The sequence below is a fragment of the Calidris pugnax genome, unplaced genomic scaffold, assembly GCF_001431845.1.
Source record: "Calidris pugnax isolate Ruff unplaced genomic scaffold, ASM143184v1 scaffold58, whole genome shotgun sequence".
NCBI lineage: Eukaryota > Metazoa > Chordata > Aves > Charadriiformes > Scolopacidae > Calidris > Calidris pugnax.
The window spans coordinates 978794-999661 of record NW_015090868.1 but is presented as its reverse complement, the minus strand read 5'-3'; the positions used below and the strand labels follow the sequence as shown (position 1 = coordinate 999661).

At 36.8% G+C, this 20868-nt stretch overlaps 1 protein-coding gene across 1 annotated transcript in view; it reads right to left on the bottom strand.

Annotated features, from left to right (window-relative positions):
* Window positions 1–20868, bottom strand: part of FIP1L1 (factor interacting with PAPOLA and CPSF1) — a 43916-nt gene that overhangs the window by 18592 nt on the left and 4456 nt on the right. Inside the window, exons 3-10 of the mRNA XM_014945499.1 lie at window positions 20201–20240; window positions 17764–17821; window positions 14298–14401; window positions 12009–12070; window positions 11703–11810; window positions 11186–11316; window positions 10846–10914; window positions 8515–8624 (exon numbers count right to left, since the gene is read on the bottom strand). Of these exons, the coding sequence (XP_014800985.1) occupies window positions 8515–8624; window positions 10846–10914; window positions 11186–11316; window positions 11703–11810; window positions 12009–12070; window positions 14298–14401; window positions 17764–17821; window positions 20201–20240 (682 nt within the window). The remainder of the gene's footprint in view (window positions 1–8514; window positions 8625–10845; window positions 10915–11185; window positions 11317–11702; window positions 11811–12008; window positions 12071–14297; window positions 14402–17763; window positions 17822–20200; window positions 20241–20868) is intronic.

Genomic DNA, 20868 nt, shown 5'->3' with positions numbered 1-20868 from the left:
CAATGGGGAACCACTATTTTGAAGAGAAGAAGAATCTAAACTATAGTGAACTTTCTGTTTGCAGCCCCAAAATAAATGAAACCCAGAAACCTAGCTTCATAGAGAATTTATAACTCTAATATTCTTATGCAGACAGAACAAAACCTACCTGCTTTGCAGCCCACGGTTAATTTCTAAAAGAGGTTAAAAAGCAGGATTCACTTAGGTCAACTCCATTAGAAAATGAGGTACAAAATTACATTGCTAATGGATGAGAGAAACAAAGGTACATCTGTGTCACACCTATAAGGGAAACCATAGTAGAGAAAACTGACAATATTTACCAATAGCATGATACATAACAAAGTAAAAAAAGACTGGGGAAAAAAAACTTTCAGGAAATTTTAGAAAATAAATGCATAGAAAGAAAAAAAACACCATCTAGTTGTAGAAGAGAAATTCTTGTATTTTTTTCTCTGTAGTGGACATTAATACAAATAGCAGGGAGAACAGCTGGAAAGTGGGATTACTAACTCCAAGTTCTGATGGACTGATAGCTCTGACCCCAATTGTTCAAAAACCTAGATTCCAAAGCAGCTGAAAAGGACACAACAGATACTAGAACATAAAGGACCAATTAGATCTCCCAGGGATAATCTAAAGTTCCTTTGCAGGCTGCATACTGAGGATGACCCAAATGCCCGTCATCTGAACTTTGCAATAGCTGGGTTTAGAGCTTCCTCCTGGATTTTAAAGGAAGTTCATGAAGCACAACAGTTTGGAGGAAAAAAAAAAATGGTTCCTGGATTTTAAAGGAAGTTCATGAAGCAAAACAGTTTGGAGGAGAAAAAAAATGAAAGTCCAATGGTACAAGAGTCTGAGAACACATCTGCAAACTAAAATGGTATATACTATACAGCAGCCTCTCCAAGGATAACACAAGTTTGAGGAATTCTCTTGTCTTCTAAAATCCCAACCTAAAAGTCAGATTGTTTCAGTCTAAATCCTGAAATAATCAACACCTGCTTTCTAATCCTCCTCACTAGTCTTGCATGGTATTCCATCACTGTCACACTTTGGGAAAGTCCAATGGTACAAGAGTCTGAGAACACATCTGCAAACTAAAATGGTATATACTATACAGCAGCCTCTCCAAGGATAACACAAGTTTGAGGAATTCTCTTGTCTTCTAAAATCCCAACCTAAAAGTCAGATTGTTTCAGTCTAAATCCTGAAATAATCAACACCTGCTTTCTAATCCTCCTCACTAGTCTTGCATGGTATTCCATCACTGTCACACTTTGGATAATTACTTTGTTTTCAGTAACTAAATTGAAAACATCAAACTAAAATGGTATATACTATACAGCAGCCTCTCCAAGGATAACACAAGTTTGAGGAATTCTCTTGTCTTCTAAAATCCCAACCTAAAAGCAAACTAAAATGGTATATACTATACAGCAGCTTCTCCAAGGATAACACAAGTTTAAGGAATTCTCTTGCCTTCTAAAATCAGATTGTTTCAGTCTAAATCCTGAAATAATCAACACCTGCTTTCTAATCCTCCTCACTAGTCTTGCATGGTATTCCATCACTGTCACACTTTGGATAATTACTTTGTTTTCAGTAACTAAATTGAAAACATAGGCATTATAAAACAATTGCTAAGGAAAAAAAAAAAAGATAATTGAATTTTTGTAAAACAACAATAATTTGTATCAGTTTTCACTCTGACAGCTCATTTGGTTTCAGAGATAGGCATTATAAAACAATTGCTAAGGAAAAGAAAAAGATGAATAATCAACACCTGCTTTCTAATCCTCCTCCCCACTGGTCTTGCATGGTATTCCAGCACTGTCACACTTTGGATCAGGATAACACAAGTTTGAGGAATTCTCTTGTCTTCTAAAATCCCAACCTAAAAGTCAGATTGTTTCAGTCTAAATCCTGAAATAATCAACACCTGCTTTCTAATCCTCCTCACTAGTCTTGCATGGTATTCCATCACTGTCACACTTTGGATAATTACTTTGTTTTCAGTAACTAAATTGAAAACATAGGCATTATAAAACAATTGCTAAGGAAAAGAAAAAGATGATTGAATTTTTGTAAAACAACAATAATTTGTATCAGTTTTCACTCTGACAGCTCATTTGGTTTCAGAGTTGTATGACACTGCTTTTCCTCATTGCTTCTCTTCATTATCTAAAATATCTATCTTCTCTTAATTATCTAAAACCGTACCCTAGAAAACTCATTTTACCTAGCTTTAGTCCTTGTGTTTCATAGATGACTCTCCTACAGCAAGAAGCCCCTCCTCAGGTGACTTCCTACTTGGCTCACTCCACTGTTTTAAAGGGTTTCCACTTGGGAGTTATATATTTCATACTAAGACTCTTCCTCTCTTTCGCTGCTTGCACACCACCAGCAACTCTTGGAATCGGCATTGAAAACAGAGGCCATGGACACCAGTGCAAGAGTACTGGGCATGAAAATAATATGTGCATCAACAATACTACAATAATACCATTTTGGCTTGGGAAGCAGCCCAAATACAACACTGCATGATCAAAGGAAGCAAATCTAGACTACCAGTTGGTTCCTGGGCATCAACTTTACTGATATGAACAGGGTTTTCAATTCATTTTTTCTGGAGTCTGAAGAGTACACCTATGCTCACTCATTCTTACCCAGCTGGTGCTTTGTAATTATTTTTTAACAAAGTTTTATAGCAGTATGCTCATAGTTCTTCCCAATAGCTGCCAAGAGATTTAATTTTTGTAATGATGCACGAGTTCAGCCATTTGCCATCGTATCTTGAACTTGACAAATTCTCTGTTTCCAAGACTGCAATAATGATTTCATTAAGTACTCCACTAAAGGAGCTTGAAATTGAACAAGAGAAAGCATATGTTCAGTTGCAAACGGAGCAGCAGATGACACCACTGTCAAAAACATAATCTTCACAAAGGCAAGAGAGGCATCTGAAGCGTCTGGAATTTAACAGTTCAGCAGTTTTGTAAAAGGGGCAAATCTGAAGCCTCGGATCTTGATTAAGTCATTGCGAGTTGGCACGTGGGGAAATTTCAAAGCCTCCCCAGTTGCTACCTAGCTTAGCTATGAGATGTTAAGCCAGCATTACTGGGTTCCTGTCTCAGTGCTTTTTGCAAAGAAAAGAAAGGGTTTGGTTTGTCCCTTACACGCTCAGGGCACCTGGGATACAGATGCATTCCCAATGGATACACCCAAACATAAAAAGGCAATCCATGCGTGTGGGACGCACATGAACCCACAGCAGAGTTCATGCAGAGTGTAGCTTGAAAGGAACATTCCATCAACTCAGTGAGTGATATCACTCTAATTACAGAGCAGTTATTTACGAGCTATTTGCACTAGGAATACCACCATCCACGGAGATTTAATTCAGAATGATATCTCAATCTCATTTGGCAAGTAGAGTTTATTTAGGTTCTACAGAGCAGAGAGGAAGGGGGAAAAAACAAGAGAAAAAAAAAAAGACAAACCCAACTTTTTTCTGAAGTCATAGCTTCAGAAATCACTTATCCTCACCACAAGTAATACAAATAATTAATTGCTTTTTGGAATCACCTCACACGCACTTTTTTTGAATTCAGAAATAGTCATAATTAATTGCTTTTTGGAATCACCTCACATGCACTTTTCTGAATTCAGAAATAGTTTAACTACTGGATGCCACATTTATTCACTAGACTTATAGTCTACTCTAAGAATTATAGTATGCTTTAAAAATTGCACTTAATATGTTCCTGTGTTCCTTCTTGTCTTGGTTATGTGTTTTATGCTTTATTTTCCTCCTCTTGAGTATAGCTTCAACTTTGCTGAGCTCACTTGCCATTGACTGATATAATTAAGAAGCAAACAAATTTAATACAGAAATCATTGATATATGAAATAGACCTTATTTTTCAAAAACAAATTTAATACAGAAATCATTGATATACGAAATAGACTTTTTTTTCAGAATAATATCTGAGTTTTCATCATTTAGTCTCACAAGGCTAGTTCATGAAACAAGAGAAACCTGTATTTTTTCCATAGTAATGACTTATCACAAATCCATTTTCTATAAAAATTCTGTTTACAGAAAGGCCCAAGCACAGAGGAAGCTGATAAATAGCCCATCACACCGACAGGCTAATTTCTCTGAAAGCAAAATTCATTTAAATGTAATGTGCTCTTTTGTAATAACCCAAAAAACAGTAAGCGAAGGTTGAAAAGGTAAGAGCTTCCAACAAAACAAAGTTTTGAGATGGAGAGCTATTCTAGATATTACTGAAGTGACAAAATACCAGTTTTTGCATCCAGCTTGTAAATGAAACTTCTGCTTATTTCTCTATGACTAAAGCAATGCTACCTCACAGTCCTTGAGAAGTGACATAAGGAAAAACACTGGTCTAAAAACCAGTAAGATTTCTCTGTGACCTGGCTGATTAGGACAGGTTTGAAATATGTCAAATACTCTTCTAGAAAGCCCTACACTCAAAAGAGATTCCTTTAGGTTTTTACCTTGTGACTAAATACTCTTCTAGAAAGCCCTACACTCAAAATAGATTCCTTCAGGTTTTTAAACTTGTGACATTGTGCACAATGAATCTTTAATTAACTACCTCTAGAGAACAAATATTCGATTGTATACCATATTGTTTGTGTATGATGTGCACTTCCTAAACCATTTCCATGATGTTCTAACTCTTTCTTCAGGATTACACAACACTGTATGCTATTCAACAGCCCTAAATATCACAGAATCAAGACAAGAGGTTTCAGGTGTCATTCCTAAAGAACTAATAGCTCAGCCATGATTAAAGCAGTCACTGTTTACAAACTCAAGCAAAATTTCTCACACAGACACATTGTATGAAGAAGCACTGAATTTTGCTTTGAATTAAACATTTAGGATGCAATTCTAGTGAAGTAGTAATTTATTTGCTGGTAAGCAATAATTCTGTTTGCATTCTGTAAACTACAACCTCCATATTGGTAATAAGTAACAGTCCTGCTGACCTCAGAGATATTTTTTTTCTTTTGGAGAATTTCAGCTGCAACTATATGCAAACATTCTCTGTACTCAAACTAAAAAGGTAAAACCAGTTGGCACAGAAGTATTTTAATGTTTGTTTACAAACAAAATAAAAAAGGAAAAAGCAAAAACCACCATCTGTCCTCAGATTTCCCATTAAAGAGAAACGTGTGCTGTAACATTTATGTGTACAATCAGCCACAAAGCAGTGTTGGAAGCTCTGACTAGTCAATAGGGAATTAAAATGTTAAATAAGGATCACGTGATCATGTCCTGATTTCCTCCCCCCCTTACCTTAAATTTGGGTGATTTGTCCCTCCTGTATTGTTCCTGACACTTTCTGATGCCTCAACTGGCTTGAGGTGCTGCTTGTGGTGAGATAAATTGCCAAGGTCCTTCTTTCCTTGTGTCTCTACCTATTCTGCTCTTTGAATTCCTCTTGTCCTCATGCCCAGCCTCTTAACAAGCCCCACACCGACGCTGCTCTACACAGCTGCATCAGTTTTCCCTCCCTTTTGACAAACACATCAAATGCTGCCAGAAGCTGAGAAAAGTTTTACTGCTACATGAGAAATGCTTCCAGCAATTTCACAATAAAGCTATTACAAATGCCCCATGGCATAAAGGCAATTATTTTCAATTATCAAAGAGCTGGATTGCCAAAAAATTTCTGCCTACCTAAAACTAACTTTTTAATTAAAGAAAAAAAAGAGTCCAAACCCAACCAGAACACTGCCTGGTTATAAAGAAATTAATAATGCAGGCTTTTATATATGGAAAATAGTAGCTGTGTTCTGGAGAAGTCATTCATATAGAAGTATTTATAATCCATACAGTTATGACTTATTCATTCATTGAGCTACTCTCAGACTTTTGAACATGCAGTTTTCTTTCAAAATCTCTCCTGACCACTTGGTAAAAATATCTTTTCCTTCACACAATAATTTATTTTAAGCAAATGTATCCAAAGGAGCAGATATTAAATATGTAAAGAAGTCAGCTTTGCTATTGTAACAACTTACTATTACAATATTCATGTTAACTGTATATAAACTAACTTATTCTAACCACTGGAATGCACAAGTGCTACAACTGGAAACGTACATTTCCTCTTTTATCTAGACAACAGACCAACTTCACTTACTGGCTTCTCATTCTTAAAGATATATGGGTTTCCCAACGTTTGCTAAAGTAAAATTAATTCCTAAAAAAAACAGACACATCTTAAGTTTGTCAGGAAGGCTCTGGTTAACAACAAATATATTAACTTTAAACCTTAAAAAAATCAGAAAGATGGTCACTTAAACTTGGGATTGCTAACTTAGGCAGAAAAAAGAAGTATCACATAAAAATATGGTATAAAGACATGTGTCCTAGCTGGAGCCTACAACAAAGACTTTACTTATGAAGCCTATGCCACGTACATGTATCACCTTATTCTGTTAAGCTTTCTCACAATAAACGTAAATCTCACAGAATCACAGAATTTAAGCAGTGTCTTTTTTCTACAACTTTAAGCTCCACTACATTTTAATATCCTGGTCATTAACTACTTTCTAAAGTATTTTAGAGATTCTCTGTCCACCAATGAGATGCATCCGATAATTTATTTTAAGCAAATGTATCCAAAGGAGCAGATATTAAATATGTAAAGAAGTCAGCTTTGCTATTGTAACAACTTACAATTACAATATTCATGTTAACTGTATATAAACTAACTTATTCTAACCACTGGAATGCACAAGTGCTACAACTGGAAACGTACGTTTCCTCTTTTATCTAGACAACAGACCAACTTCACTTACTGGCTTCTCATTCTTAAAGATATATGGGTTTCCCAACGTTTGCTAAAGTAAAATTAATTCCTAAAAAAAACAGACACATCTTAAGTTTGTCAGGAAGGCTCTGGTTAACAACAAATATATTAACTTTAAACCTTAAAAAAATCAGAAAGATGGTCACTTAAACTTGGGATTGCTAACTTAGGCAGAAAAAAGAAGTATCACATAAAAATATGGTATAAAGACATGTGTCCTAGCTGGAGCCTACAACAAAGACTTTACTTATGAAGCCTATGCCACGTACATGTATCACCTTATTCTGTTAAGCTTTCTCACCATAAATGCAAATCTCACAGAATCACAGAATTTAAGCAGTGTCTTTTTTCTACAACTTTAAGCTCCACTACATTTTAATATCCTGGTCATTAACTACTTTCTAAAGTATTTTAGACATTCTCTGCCCACCAATGAGACACATAAAGAATTGAAACCCTGTAACAAAACCTGTACTAGATACAAATTTAGAATCCTTATCCTGTGAACAGTACATTCAATTTTGAGAACTCTGTTACAGGAAGATCACGCATCAGATGCAATTCAGAAAAGTTAAAAAAAAATAATTACAGAGTTGGTAAAAAGTTGGGAAGCCTTCTACTACTTCTTAGATAAGAAAGATAGAAAAAAAAAAACAAACCCTAAAATCGACTAAAACCAGAGCAGTATATCCTGTCAGCTCAGAGAAGAATTTAGGCTAACAAGGAGGAATATTCTAGAAGCGAAAGAAAAATATAGGTATGAGTATCAAGCAAGACTTTTTTTTCCACCCAAGAGAAATATATTTGGGTCTTGAACTGAGTCTTAAAGAAAGGAATAATTGACCAGGAGTGCCTCTGAATCAGTCAAGCTACTTATGGATGCAGTGCTCAAGACAAGTCATAGATGCTAATCTTTAACTGCTGCTGATGAAAGCGTTGAACCTGCTCTACCTCTCGTACCATCATTTATAATACAATGGCTTTTAATTTGCACAGAACCAAAACTCCAAAAAAGGATCACTTGATAACTAAGTAAAGCAGAAGCATGGATTCAGCCTACAGTCAAGTGCCAGATATCAAGCAGCTTACATATAAAGCACAGAACTTGTTAAAGCCTGGGGCTGGGAGGAGGGGAAGAAACCCTAGTAAGGAAATAACTTTTCTCATTTCAAAGAAAGTATAGTAAAATACTCAAATATGGAGAAGCTAAAGCTGTCTTGCCAGAAAGAGACTGGGTTCTGGGAATTCTTGCAGTGGAAGTCATAGTTGTCTGATTCCTTCTTGTTTGAGAAAGTATGTTAGCTAACACCTATAAAGAAACTAGCTAGAAACATTTTGTTGGCCAAACTAATTCTACACTAAAAACATGGTGTCATCAACACCTGGATTTTTGTGGCTGCCTTGCCATTTGATCCTGGTGTTTTTTCTCCCCTTTTCTTCCTACTTTCTTTTTCCTGAATAGCCTAGAAGGCTTTATACAGTATTCATGTGTAATGGCGACTGAAGGCCAGAAGTGATAAGGATCGCTCTTCCCCTCATTTCTACCTGTTATGGAAACATATTTTCCTTTTTTTCCTACAAAAATCATGAACTTCAAATACACAGATGTAGCAGAATAAAAAGTTATTTGGTCTTGAGTTACAACTCTCTAACTGACCTGTTTGTTGGAATTCCTGATTTGAATAAGGCAGGAGGAGATGTGAAATCAGCTTTGGTCGACTGCACTGCCAACTCTTTCTCCAAATTTCCAGTTCTGCCCTGCTGTACCTTCAAAATAATGTTTCATCATTAGTTTAACCTCAGAAGTGTAGTAGCCCCAACACTCAAAGTAGCACACAGCCAACACAGAAATATAGTAAGTTTAATCAGATTTTTTAAAAACTATCATCTTTATACACCTACTAAGATTCCGTATTTTATAAGGCTATATTACTTAAGTACTGTGTTTAATATATATATAAAAGAAGCATTATGCCATAGAACAAATTATTACAGAAGATTAGATGGTTTCAATATTTATTTTGCAAGCATTTGATTTGGACATGAACGCACCAAACTGATTTTCTTGTAGAATTTCCTGTATGAACAAAATAACATCTTAATTTTTAAAAGACGCAAACTTATTAAGATAATAAAAATTTTCATAATCTTAACAACAGAGATATCTAACAAGTCTGCTACCCAACAACAAACCACAAGACAAGCAATTGGATTCTCTGTCTGCCTTACTGACTATGAGATCTAGTAACCTCTAAATTTCCAAATCATACCAGGGAGTGACCTCACACTGTCTTACGCAAACTTTGAAAGATTTTTCATTAGTTCAGGCTAAATACTGCAAAAACATTGTTTCTAAAGCACTGCAAAATTCCAGAGACACGTTATTAAAGCTATGCCAGACCTTTGGTGCAAATGCTTTAAGTATCATTTGACTTCAGCAGCGCATTAGACATGAAAGAAAAGCCTACGTGGGTTAGCATTAAAGACAAACTGGTTCTGATCCAGTTTTTAAAGACACTCCCACAGCACCAACCACGCGGCTACATCACTCTGCAGAGCTACATCACTCGTGGTGTAACATCACACAGCCTGAGAACTCACACCTTGTAGGCAGGTGAAGTACTAAGGTTTTGCAGAATCTCACTTCTAAACACAAGCACCTCTTTACCACCCTCCAAAAAATGCACATAAATAGGTAAGATTCATTACAAATGGAATTAAACTTTAATATCCAGCAATATGAAAAAAAAAAAAAAAAGACCCAACATGAATGGGTTTGTTTTAAGCATTTAAAACTCCAAAAACTCTGCAAGACTTCTATTAATTAATAACTGGAGAATGTAAGAGACAAAGTCTTGCCAGTTACAGAACATTAATCCAAACATATCATGTAAGTTACACGAGACTTAGTATTTCAGAAGAGTGGAAAAAAGTTAATGAAATTATTTAATAATTATATGTAAACTCTATACAAAATACATGACAAACTGTTACTTCAGACTCTTACAACACAATTATTATCTGTACTGGTTGATCACTGGACTGCCAGAGAGTCAATACCGAGCCAGAAATAGGAGACACCTTGCTTTGGAATTCTTATCCTTCTCCCTTCAGGACATCAGTTCAGAGAAATTTTAAGCATAGTCAGTTGCAAACAGTAACTCCCATTGCCCACCGTTTCCACCATTCCATAACACTATTATAATGATAACTGAGAAAGGCAAAAAGCCCCAGGGAGCTTCTGATCTGTTCTTGCTAAGAAAAAGTTAAAATGACTGGATACCCTCCAGTAGCATATGAGGGCAAATAAAAATACCTGTACATTGCAAATAAGCAAAATAAATAACCTTTGTATTCTAATTTCAACTTTAGCATCTAACAAAAAAATAAATGAGAAAATGAGAAGTTGAAAAAAACCCCAACATTCAATCCTTAAGATAAACCCCGTCACACAGATTTTTCTGCTTTCTGAAAATCAGCATTTCCGAACAGAAAAATATTATATATAACTTGATTCATTGCCATCTAATTCCCAAAGGCCAACAGAAAAATATGGAAGATTGATTTTCAAATCTCAGAGTTGCCAAGGATAAGTCTTATAAAACACAGTAAGAGCTGAAAGGCCACAGGAAAAATAAACATGCCATAATCTACAAAAGCTTCCCCAGCACATCTGCACAAATTCTATAATCTGCACAAACAAATGCACTACAACTAAAAATAAACCATCACATAAAGGAAAATTAATTTCACTGAGAAACTGGTTAGTTCACCAGGCCATTAACTCACATGCTCGTAGAAAGGTGACGAACAAAGCAAGACTTTTTAATCACCATTTTGTGACATATGCAGAATGTCACTGACGTAAGATGAGAGTCTGAAATAATGGCTACGTCCATTTCAGTTGTTCTTCTATCGGTCTGCGCTGGCACGGGAAGCAATACTCAACAAAAATGACAGCAACCAACAAAAGTTTACTAAAATTCACCTTAAAAAGATGGTATCTGCCATCGAGAATCTCTGCACTTGGTCTTACTTCCATAGCCTTGTCTTCAGCCTAAGTTAAATAACACATTGCCCATTAAGATACCATAAAACTCTTACGAGATGGGCCACAATCTGAATACTGGTACAGATGCAATCCAGCTGTAGCTAGTCTGTCACACTACCCACACAAATTTCAACACAGGAACACTCTAAGGCTCAAGGTGGGGAGTCAGCTACAACCTCTAACAAACACACTGAACTGGACAGAACAAGCTTATGACACACAAGCAGCTTTACAGGGGAAAAAGCGTGTAGAATACCACAAAAGTTGTACTAATTACCGTAATTTTATTTGTGGTTGAGGTAACTGGTAAAATTTCAAGACCCATTCGTATTCTCTTTTGTTTTTCACAGTAAGCTTTCCAGGTATCTTCATTGAACCCATAGTTGAAATAATCAGAGAGATCAGCCCCTTTAAATAGAAAAACATAGATTTTTATGGCATTACAAAGTTCATTTTTTCTTCAGTGAAGATACGCACACCTCTATTTATAAAATCAAAATAGTAATCTCCACAGAGGTACAGACTTCCAAGGAGAGTTCAGGATAGACATGTATTTAAAAAAAAAGTAAGTCCTACAGTCTCTTTTTACTGACATATGTGTGGAATATCCAGTAAGAAACACGGCACACCCACACAGCACAGTGGCAAGGAGTAACTTAGCTGCTTTCTCCAAATTATATTGTACAGTATCTCTAGCTATGAGGTAGAGAACATCTAGATGCAGTAAACGGGAATTAGGATTAAAATAATTTACTTAATACCTACATATCAGTTAATATAAACCAGAGCATTACCTGGCTTTCTCCAAGGTTTATCTTCAAAAGAATCTAAATCTACTTCCAGAAGGGGTACACCATTAATATTCCCTGGTGCATCTAGATCCACGCCTTTAACTTTTGCACCTGTGAAGACAAGTTAGAAAGTTAGAGCCTTCTGTCTCTACCAAGTACAGTTTTAACAGTTGTAACACACTTAAAATAGAAATAAAAAGTCAGATTTAAATTTATCAAAAAATTTTGGAACTTAAAATTATTTTCCTTATTCAAAACAATCAAACATTTTTTTCATTTTTATTAATATTACTGTGTAAATTTTCTTACCAGAAGATCCATAAGCCCGTCCTCCTGTCTTAATATTGAGGTTCACAGGTGCCGCTCCATAACTTAAAAAAATTAACAAAACTGAATTAGACAGAGAAAACTCTTAAAACACATGTAAAACACAAACCAAGAGTTAGCTAGATCCAGAAACAAACTAGACCCAGGCTCAATCGTCATCCTGAATCTCTAGCTTTCCAAGCTGGTAACACTGTAAAAGTAAAGAGATCAGCCTAGGAGGAAGAGAGTGTACCTTTCTATGCTCAGTAGCAACTTCTCCAACTAATAAACAGTTGTGAAGCAAGTCCCAGTCACTCTTCCTGAGTTGAAAGGGTAAAGACCTTGATAGAAACAAGAATGGACAGAACCAGGAGAAGAGAGAAAGGAAAAATGCGGTTCATTTCGGGATACAGATGACACTCTGCGGATTAGCATAAAACCAAAGTAAATTTAAAAAAAAAAAAAAAGAGAAAGAGTTCAGACAGATTCTTTTTCCTTTTCATAATTATACCATTTAATCTGTACAGAAGTGGAAAATACAAGCATTTCTCTACAATGACTGAAAGGCTGTCTGTTTCAATGTACTTGTAGCAGCCACCTGTCTTTGTGACACATAGAAATGTATGTAACATTTCACTTTCTAAAATACTTGAAAGCTTTCTTTATAAAAATGCACTCAGAAATCTAGATTCTGAACTGATCTAACCACCTTCAGAATCATAGTATTGTTCACTTGGACCATTAGGAGCTAGCTTTCACTGCCATTTACATGCAATGTAGCTTATCCCTACAGGTTGTATCAAACCATAAAAATAATAAGATTAGCATATAATTAGAAGGCAATGTACAGTTTACAATCTCACATCCATGCAGTTTTAGTTCTCATTCAAGTGCTACAGCAGTACAAAACTGACAGAAATCATTTAACCTTCTGATCAGCGAAGCTGCATTTGTGCATGACTTTGTCAAACAAATCTTAACTGCTGTTTAATAAAAAACAGTAACTACTGTCTGAAAAATCTTTTAATCCTATAAAAGGAACTTGTCATACTGAAGCTAAAATGAACAGCAATGTTGAGTTTGTTTTACATTACTACTCTTCCATGAACTTTCTGTCCTATTTGCCCAGAAAAAAGGTTTTTCAGAAAACATCCATTTCTACATAAAACTTTCTATTCTAATTAGATTTAGGATCATTTGCTCATTGTTTTCTGTACTCCAGAGCACCAGCAAATCCACCGAGAATATAAATCTAGTTTTGCTTTAGACTTAAAAAATGTGAGGTCACCGCCTATACCACAAGCGTACTGCAAGTTATTGAAAGCAGACAAATAAAGAACTGGAAGAATTGCTATTTTTTATATTACATTGATTTGCAGTTAGTTTAGGATATGACATACTGAAAGTTTAAAAATACTATGTTTCAAAAAATGAGTATATTACCTGCATTCTAAAGTTAAGAACACAATAATATACATGAGTCAGACCTACCTGCAGACCTGTCATAAGTCTATTAAGAAATTACACCCTAGTAACTCTGGTTTTAATAAGCATAAAACCATTAGGATTGCCAAGACAAACAAGCAAACCACTTCCCTCAGAAAACTTCCATGTAATGAAAAACGACATTTCATAATTTTGGGTAAAATTAACACTGTTCAAAAGCGTCCAGTGAAAAACAAGTCCTTTATCAAAAGAAGAAGGAATATGGGGCAATAACAGTAGCAAAAAAATGTATTGTATGGTATAAAAGCCTAAACCATGATCTTAAGAAATTATGTCCAGAGACTGGCAGCTCCATTCTCATGTACATTAAAATCTTATTTGAGAACATCAACATGAATTGCAACTATAGAGGTCTAATTAGAACTGTATCCACTACAAACAGGACCAAGGACAAATGTTTCTAAGGTTCACTGTGCTTATCACTCTATCATTTGCAACAAAAATGTCACTGTCACAATAACAACCCCAAAAGTGCTATGTAACATAGCCATTCCATACTAAAAATAAACTCTCTACTTTACAAACTTGATACAATTATTTCTCAAAATCTGGAAACAAAATTTAACTCATACAACTGCTCTTCTTTTAAGACATTTCATTGAATTAATTTCACTTTTTTGTTTTCAAGTCACTATATCACTAAAAACATTGTTAAAGAGCTGGAAAAAAACCTAGATCAAGACTAACTATGCATACAATTTGACATTGGCAAGTATTAAAGAGCCCAAATTAATAATTAAATATAATCTTGATAGTTCCCCCAATTAGTCTTTGCAATTAACTTACCTATACTGTGGGGCTCCTGTTTTAATATCCCCTATGGTGACTTGAACATCATCTTCATCATCATCACTATCACTATCACTGTCATCCTCAGCCTCTGCCACCTTCTACGAAAGAAAAAGTTGTTGCTTAGACAAAAAGCAGTCACTTACCTTTACAGTGGAAAAACAACTGTCCAAGAAAGTTCTCCTTTTGCTAGACCTCAGGACTGAGTAGCATTAACAGTAAATTTAAGAGGCTTGTCTGCTGAAATGCTACAAGTATCCGAAATATCTGGATCAAAATAGGGAAGTATCTTAAATACTAAGCTCTGTTTCTGAAACATGACATTTCCTGAATAAGCATAGAATAGTTTCCACTATCTAATATCCTTCTTCCTTCTATCTAGCTTGTACGCGCCAGTTCTACTCTTATCTTGTTACCCAGGAAAGATCATAAAGATATGCAAGACTAGCTTCTTGCCATCCTCAATTACATATCCAGGGTAAATCAAATAAATGTTTTTTCCAGTTGCAGACAAACACCGCGCTTCAGAGAAATCTGTTCAATTCCTAACATCGGTAAACTATATAAAAGCCTTGAGATTTTTCAACAAACAGGCTGAAAACAGAAATAAGAGCACACTGCCTGCTGTTCTATCCCACAGCATTCAAGCTTGCTGGTAAACAAAAGTCATGCCAGTTCATACCAAGAGTTCAACTTGTAATCCACTGTTTTGGTTTTGTTTGGTGTTTTGGTTTGGTTTTCCCCTCCCAGACACAGCAGGGGAGAGAAAAAACAGGGTAAACACATATAATGTTCCCCCCCAGCACTCTTTCAGCTGCTGATTATTATCAGCTCAGGGCATTTCCTAAGCCAGTTATGGTTTGTCTACTTAGTAACCCCCAATGGATTTTTCTCTCAAGTACTTGCCCAGACTTCCCTTCGACTCACATAAACTCCCAGCAGCGACACTCTCTTTGGCAAGGAGTCCCATAGCACTGTCTGCTGCATTAAGATTCAACCTCTTTTATTTGTTTTCATCCTGACTCCTACAACTTTCATTTAACAGTCCCAGTTCTCATATGGAAGGGACTGTAAGAAGTCAATCCTTATTTACATAACTGTGAGAAGTCAATCCTTCTGCATATATGATTTTGTTACCCTCCATCATACCCAGCATGTGCGTGTCTTCCAGGCTGAGATCAGCCATTCCTTGTATGGCAGCTACCTCGATTATTTTTGCTGCTCTTCTACTCTCAATTTTTTTCAGTCAAAGTAAAGCCTTTACAATGTGAGCAGAACAGAACAGCACACAAAATTCAGAATGTGAATGAACCATGAATTTACAGTATAATAACACCTCCCATTTTGTTCTCCATTCATTTTCTATTACATACCAAGGTTTCACTGCTTTTTAGACTCCAGGCAAACGCCTAACCATCAATTTCATGTAACTTTCTACATATCTTGGTGCATTCCTCCTAAGTGGTAATGATCAGATCAGAGACCACTGTTTTATTTGTAAACTTGTTCTTCCTCCCCTGAACATCACTCTTCTTTTTCTGTACAGAATTTCAATAACCATTTCTTAACCAGGCAGTTCTTCAAACCAGTACTTGCTATTACTATCTTGAGTAACTTTGTAGCATCAGAAAACTTGTGATCCCACAAATTATCCCTTTTCTAAGTAACTTATAAACACATTAAACAGCACAGGTTATATACAACATTCCAGAGAATCCCCACTGGAGGTGACCTTCCTTCAATGAAAATGGAACCTTTACTACTACCCTCTGTTTTTTATCTTTTACACATCAATTATCCATGTGGGACTTATCCTATAGCTGCTTAGTTTTCTTACAATCCTTTGGTGAGAAACTTCTTCAAAAACTTTGTGGGATCCAAGTGAACTTTATCAGCCAGTTCACCCTTATTCATGTACTCGTTGGATCCTTCAGCAAGAGGCTGAACGTACAGAAGCTGAGTTAACTCTTCCCAGGCAGGATGCAGTTGGCCAAGCAGAGCTGAGCTCTAGCCCTTACGTATTACACCATCTATTAACTTGCTTGGTATGTAAATTAGACAAAAATAAGCAGCTGCACAGAAGGTAAGATGCTGGAGTGCAGTTCATCCTTTCTATACAACATTAATATAATTTACATAACAATTAAGAGTCTAATGAAGGGGCAGGGAAGTCTAGATCAGTATAGATATTCTGTAAATTAAAGCTGAAGACAGAAGACTCTTTCAAAGCCCCACTGCTGAAAGGAGAAGTTCACCAATCTCACACACCAGGCAACCCACAGAGTAGAGAGCAATTACAAACGCATTGAACAGAACATAAAATATTGTCTGGAGCGTGTACCTTTTCAACCAAAACCAACTTCACTGATAAACAATGATTTCTTAGCTCCCTCCTCACAGAAATATTCACCTTTTCTTATTCAACCAACTTGAACACCACCCATTTTTCTAGGTTGCTGTTGACCCTTCATGTGCCCCTTTTACTATGAAGTCCTCAATTTTATGGAGATGTTTTAATGATATCCTAACAAGGCTAGGCTTTATATAGGTGGAAAATACAAAGATCTGCACGTACAAGGAAACTGCACCAATGAGGATTTTCAGAAATATTTTTACATCAGCAAATCCAAAAAAGTATACTATTGTCTCCTTGTGGCTAATGCATTAAATCTACTGCCCACTTAGTATTAGCAGTAGTACAAAAAGCCTTTGGTGCACTTAAAATAAAGAGCTTTTCAGTTTAAACAACTGAAGTAAGTTTTTTTAAAGTTTTTATAAGGTTTTTTTTCCCCATCTTTAAATAAGTTGTAATATTTTGCATAAATAATTAAGACTTACTGAAAAAAATACACTTTTAAGAGAGGTCAGTCCTTAGAACTCACACAAATATTATGATAATGGCTTCTGAATCACTTAAGAGAATTCTTGCAAGGTGTTAGCTAAAAAATCCCCATAAAGTAAAACTACAATTTTTTCACAGAACAGATTTAAACTGTTCCCATTCACAGTAAACTGAGTCCTTTCATCAACATTGCAACTGTACATTTCATTTCCTGGTGCTTTCCTTCATCATACTAACACTGAAGTTATAAGTTGTTCTGTACGTTGACGAATACTACCTGAGAAGTCTGTTATCTTGCCTCTGAAAGGCAGCGAGGAAAAATAGAGTATCATTTCGAAAAAGATGTCTTTGACCATCTTTCCCCCCTCAAAAAATAGAAGTATTATTCATTTATTTTCTGTGTTAGATTTTAAAAACAGGACTGCAGCTGGAAATTGGATTTCCTAATTTAGTAATTTCTAAAGAGTTTCTCCAGAGAGCGTCAAACACCTTTCAGAAAACGAAAATCAAAGGCATACACTTAAGCATCAATTCATTTAATTATAAGTCCTAGCCAAATTATGAATACCCCATAAATCAAAACAAATTAAAGCAGTATTTCAAAAACACATTTAAAACTACCGTTTTCACAACGCCATTTTCTGCAGCTTCCTCTTCACTTCCAGGTGGGGGTGGAGCACTTGAACAAAAATAAACAAGAAAAGATGAAACTAGGTATTTATGCCCATATTTCACACACATAGCAGCTAATGATGAAAAAAGCCTTGCATCATCATTACAGAGAAAAGCCAAAGCTCCAGCTATCTTCTGCATTATTACAAAAAATAATTTATTTTTAAAAAAATCTAGCTAAATATAAATTTATATCAGCAGGATAATATTTAGCTCTCATAAATCATACTAATTGAATGTTTGTAAAATAGTTGGAATTAATACGGCACTACACCTGGATCCTCTTGAGAGTGAAATAATTCATTATAACATGAAGTGAGAATAAAAGCTTTCCCGTTTTCCCCCTGCAGACTGACACTTTTCAAAGACATGATGGAAAAAAAAACCACCCCCATTTAAATAGCCATAGTTAACGTTGCAATGAATCAAAATTCTCACATCTACATTGTGAAATGTTCTTCCGCCATATGGTACAGCTAAAATTCAATGGTGAATTCAATTATATTTTAACTGTAGATTGAAAACTGTAAAACTTTTAAAACTACTGGTCCCTGTAAAAGGACCAGCACTGTCAAATCCATGCAAATGAGCTGTCTCACTGGGCTTACCTACTGCTGTTCCTTACACAGCAATATTTTAATTTCCATAGTTCCATTAACTGTTAGGATATTGCACCACAAATAGCACAGTAAGCAGGGAACCATTTAGAAGCAATACTCTACCACTGGAACGTATTTCTGAAATGGAGTGAGCAACTGCCAATTTTTATTGAATAGAATGACTATGATCCCATCTCCTGTTGGCAAAATACCCACTCATGACCGTTGCACCAAAACCCCACACAGCCCAGGTATGGCCCGAGGATACAAGCTTGACCATTTCCCTTCATCACCCAGTAAAATGACAAAATAGCTACAGAACCTGAATAAAACCTCACTATTTTTATATATACAAACAATGCCAAAAATAAGAGGCCAGAGACCAAAACTTTTAACAGGTAAACTGTCCTCACAATTCCAGAGTTTCAAACACAACTCGTAAGCAGCATACGCTACCCTTTGTTATTCTATCCATAGCTATGTTTTGAGGTAGACAAATGCCAACCTAGACACTGTTGATCAGAAACTGGAGTGAAACACCATGATTTCTAAAGATCATTTTGACTGCCATGCAAATAATTTTCATAAACAACAGTAATACCGCCTAAAGGTGCCAGGTCAAGAAAATGTAACTGAACACAAGGCATCAATTGATATGGAACAGCTTCCAAAGAAGGAGGTAATATATAATTAGAATGCTTTGTCCTGAGAAAGAGATGATTCAAGACAAATGCAACAGGGGTCTAGACATGGATGTGACATGGGAAAGATGACAGGAAACAACTCCATTTCTTCTACTATAAGAACTAATGGGAATCAAATAATTGCATCTAGTAGCTGCTTCAAAACTATATCATATGTAGGCAAGTGGTGGAGGTCATTACTGCTGTATCACACTGTGCCTGTCAAAAGCTGACGTCAGTTCAGAAAAGCAACTGAACAAGCTTACGGACAAGTCGTCCACCAAGGGTAACTAAGTTGAAGCTCTTACTGAAAAAATCTCTGTTGACTGGAAGCATTTATAGAAAATAACAATGCACGTTTTCTTGCATTGGCTTCCTCTTTATTTGTTTAATTTATCTTGACAAGCAACAATTTCCACAGTTTACCAACTGTAAGACTTCTTTCACTCAGTATGAGAGAATGATTCCCACTTCCAGTCGGTCCTTGCTGCTGACCTCCATCAACTTAGCTAGACTTCCAAAGGAGCATCTTTCCCTCCTACAGCTCCTTATAACGAAGCAGGCTCCCCCAAATACTTCCAAAGCTTTTTCTAACTTTCTTTCATATACTCTCTTATTCATAAAAAATCCAACCCCAAAACCCTAAGCAGATGTGCTATGTGACCTGCACATCAAAGTAGCTGGTAATCTTCCACTTCTTCCTTGTATTCCTCTCTTTATAACTACATTGTAAACTCTTTGGGAGACAGACTATCGTTTAATTTCTGAATTATCTAGAACAAATGAAGTCCTGATCCACCGCTAAGACTGCAAAGTTCAATGATTACAGAAATAAAAGACCTGTTGGCATTTTGTCAGGGGCTATTGCTATCCATACAGTTAAAACTTGTAACTTTAATACCTAAGTGCCTCAATTTCAAAGGTAAAACCATTTCACAGAAAAGCCTAGTCATTCTGGCAGACCAAACATACTATCTTAAGGGGATTTTCAAAGACACCAGAGCGTGTTCAGGTGCTATGGCCTTTCAAACAGCTGGAAAGAATGTAATGAGTATAATTTTTGTGCAGCCACACTACAGGTCTCCCAGCTGTCAAGGCACTCACCTAGCTTTTTCTTCCTCTGGCCTCTCGGCTTCATTTTCATCTACCACAAGAGAAAAGAAACACAGTAGTTAAGAATAAAGTCCCCTGGATACCAACCGGGACAGATATCTTGCCATGCAGATTATTAGGCAACTCTTCAGTTTATGATTGAGACATTTTCATAACATTTCAGTTGTGAAATCAGCCGAGTAGACCCCCCGAGCCCTCACAGCGCTCTGTACTGACAGATCCACCACAGGGGCTGGGTCCAGTTCACAGGTTTTGGTATGATTTGAACGTATAAAGAAAGTCCCTGAAGTTGTAAAGAAAGTTTATGCATCGGAGGTTAAGGCTGCTTGAGTACTTCAAGGCCGGGAGCCCGGGTGAGGGCCTCCTGTGGGGCAGGAGCGCCATGTGGGGCCTCAGGGGGGCCGGCAGCGCCTCACCGACCGGCGGCCGGGTCAGGGATCCCGCGGGAAGGGGGCCGCGGACAGCCCCGGGCCGGCACCGGCGGAGGGCTGGTCGGGAGGAGGGGACTCGGCAGCCGCGAGGGTGGCGGGCTGAGGCGGGGGGAACCCTTTTAAACGGCGGCCGGGCCAGCCCCGGCTCAGCGGGCAGGTGCGGGCCGCACTCCGGCCTGGCGAGGCGGCGCACGCCGCGGCCTACCCACCCCCTCGCACGCCGCCGCC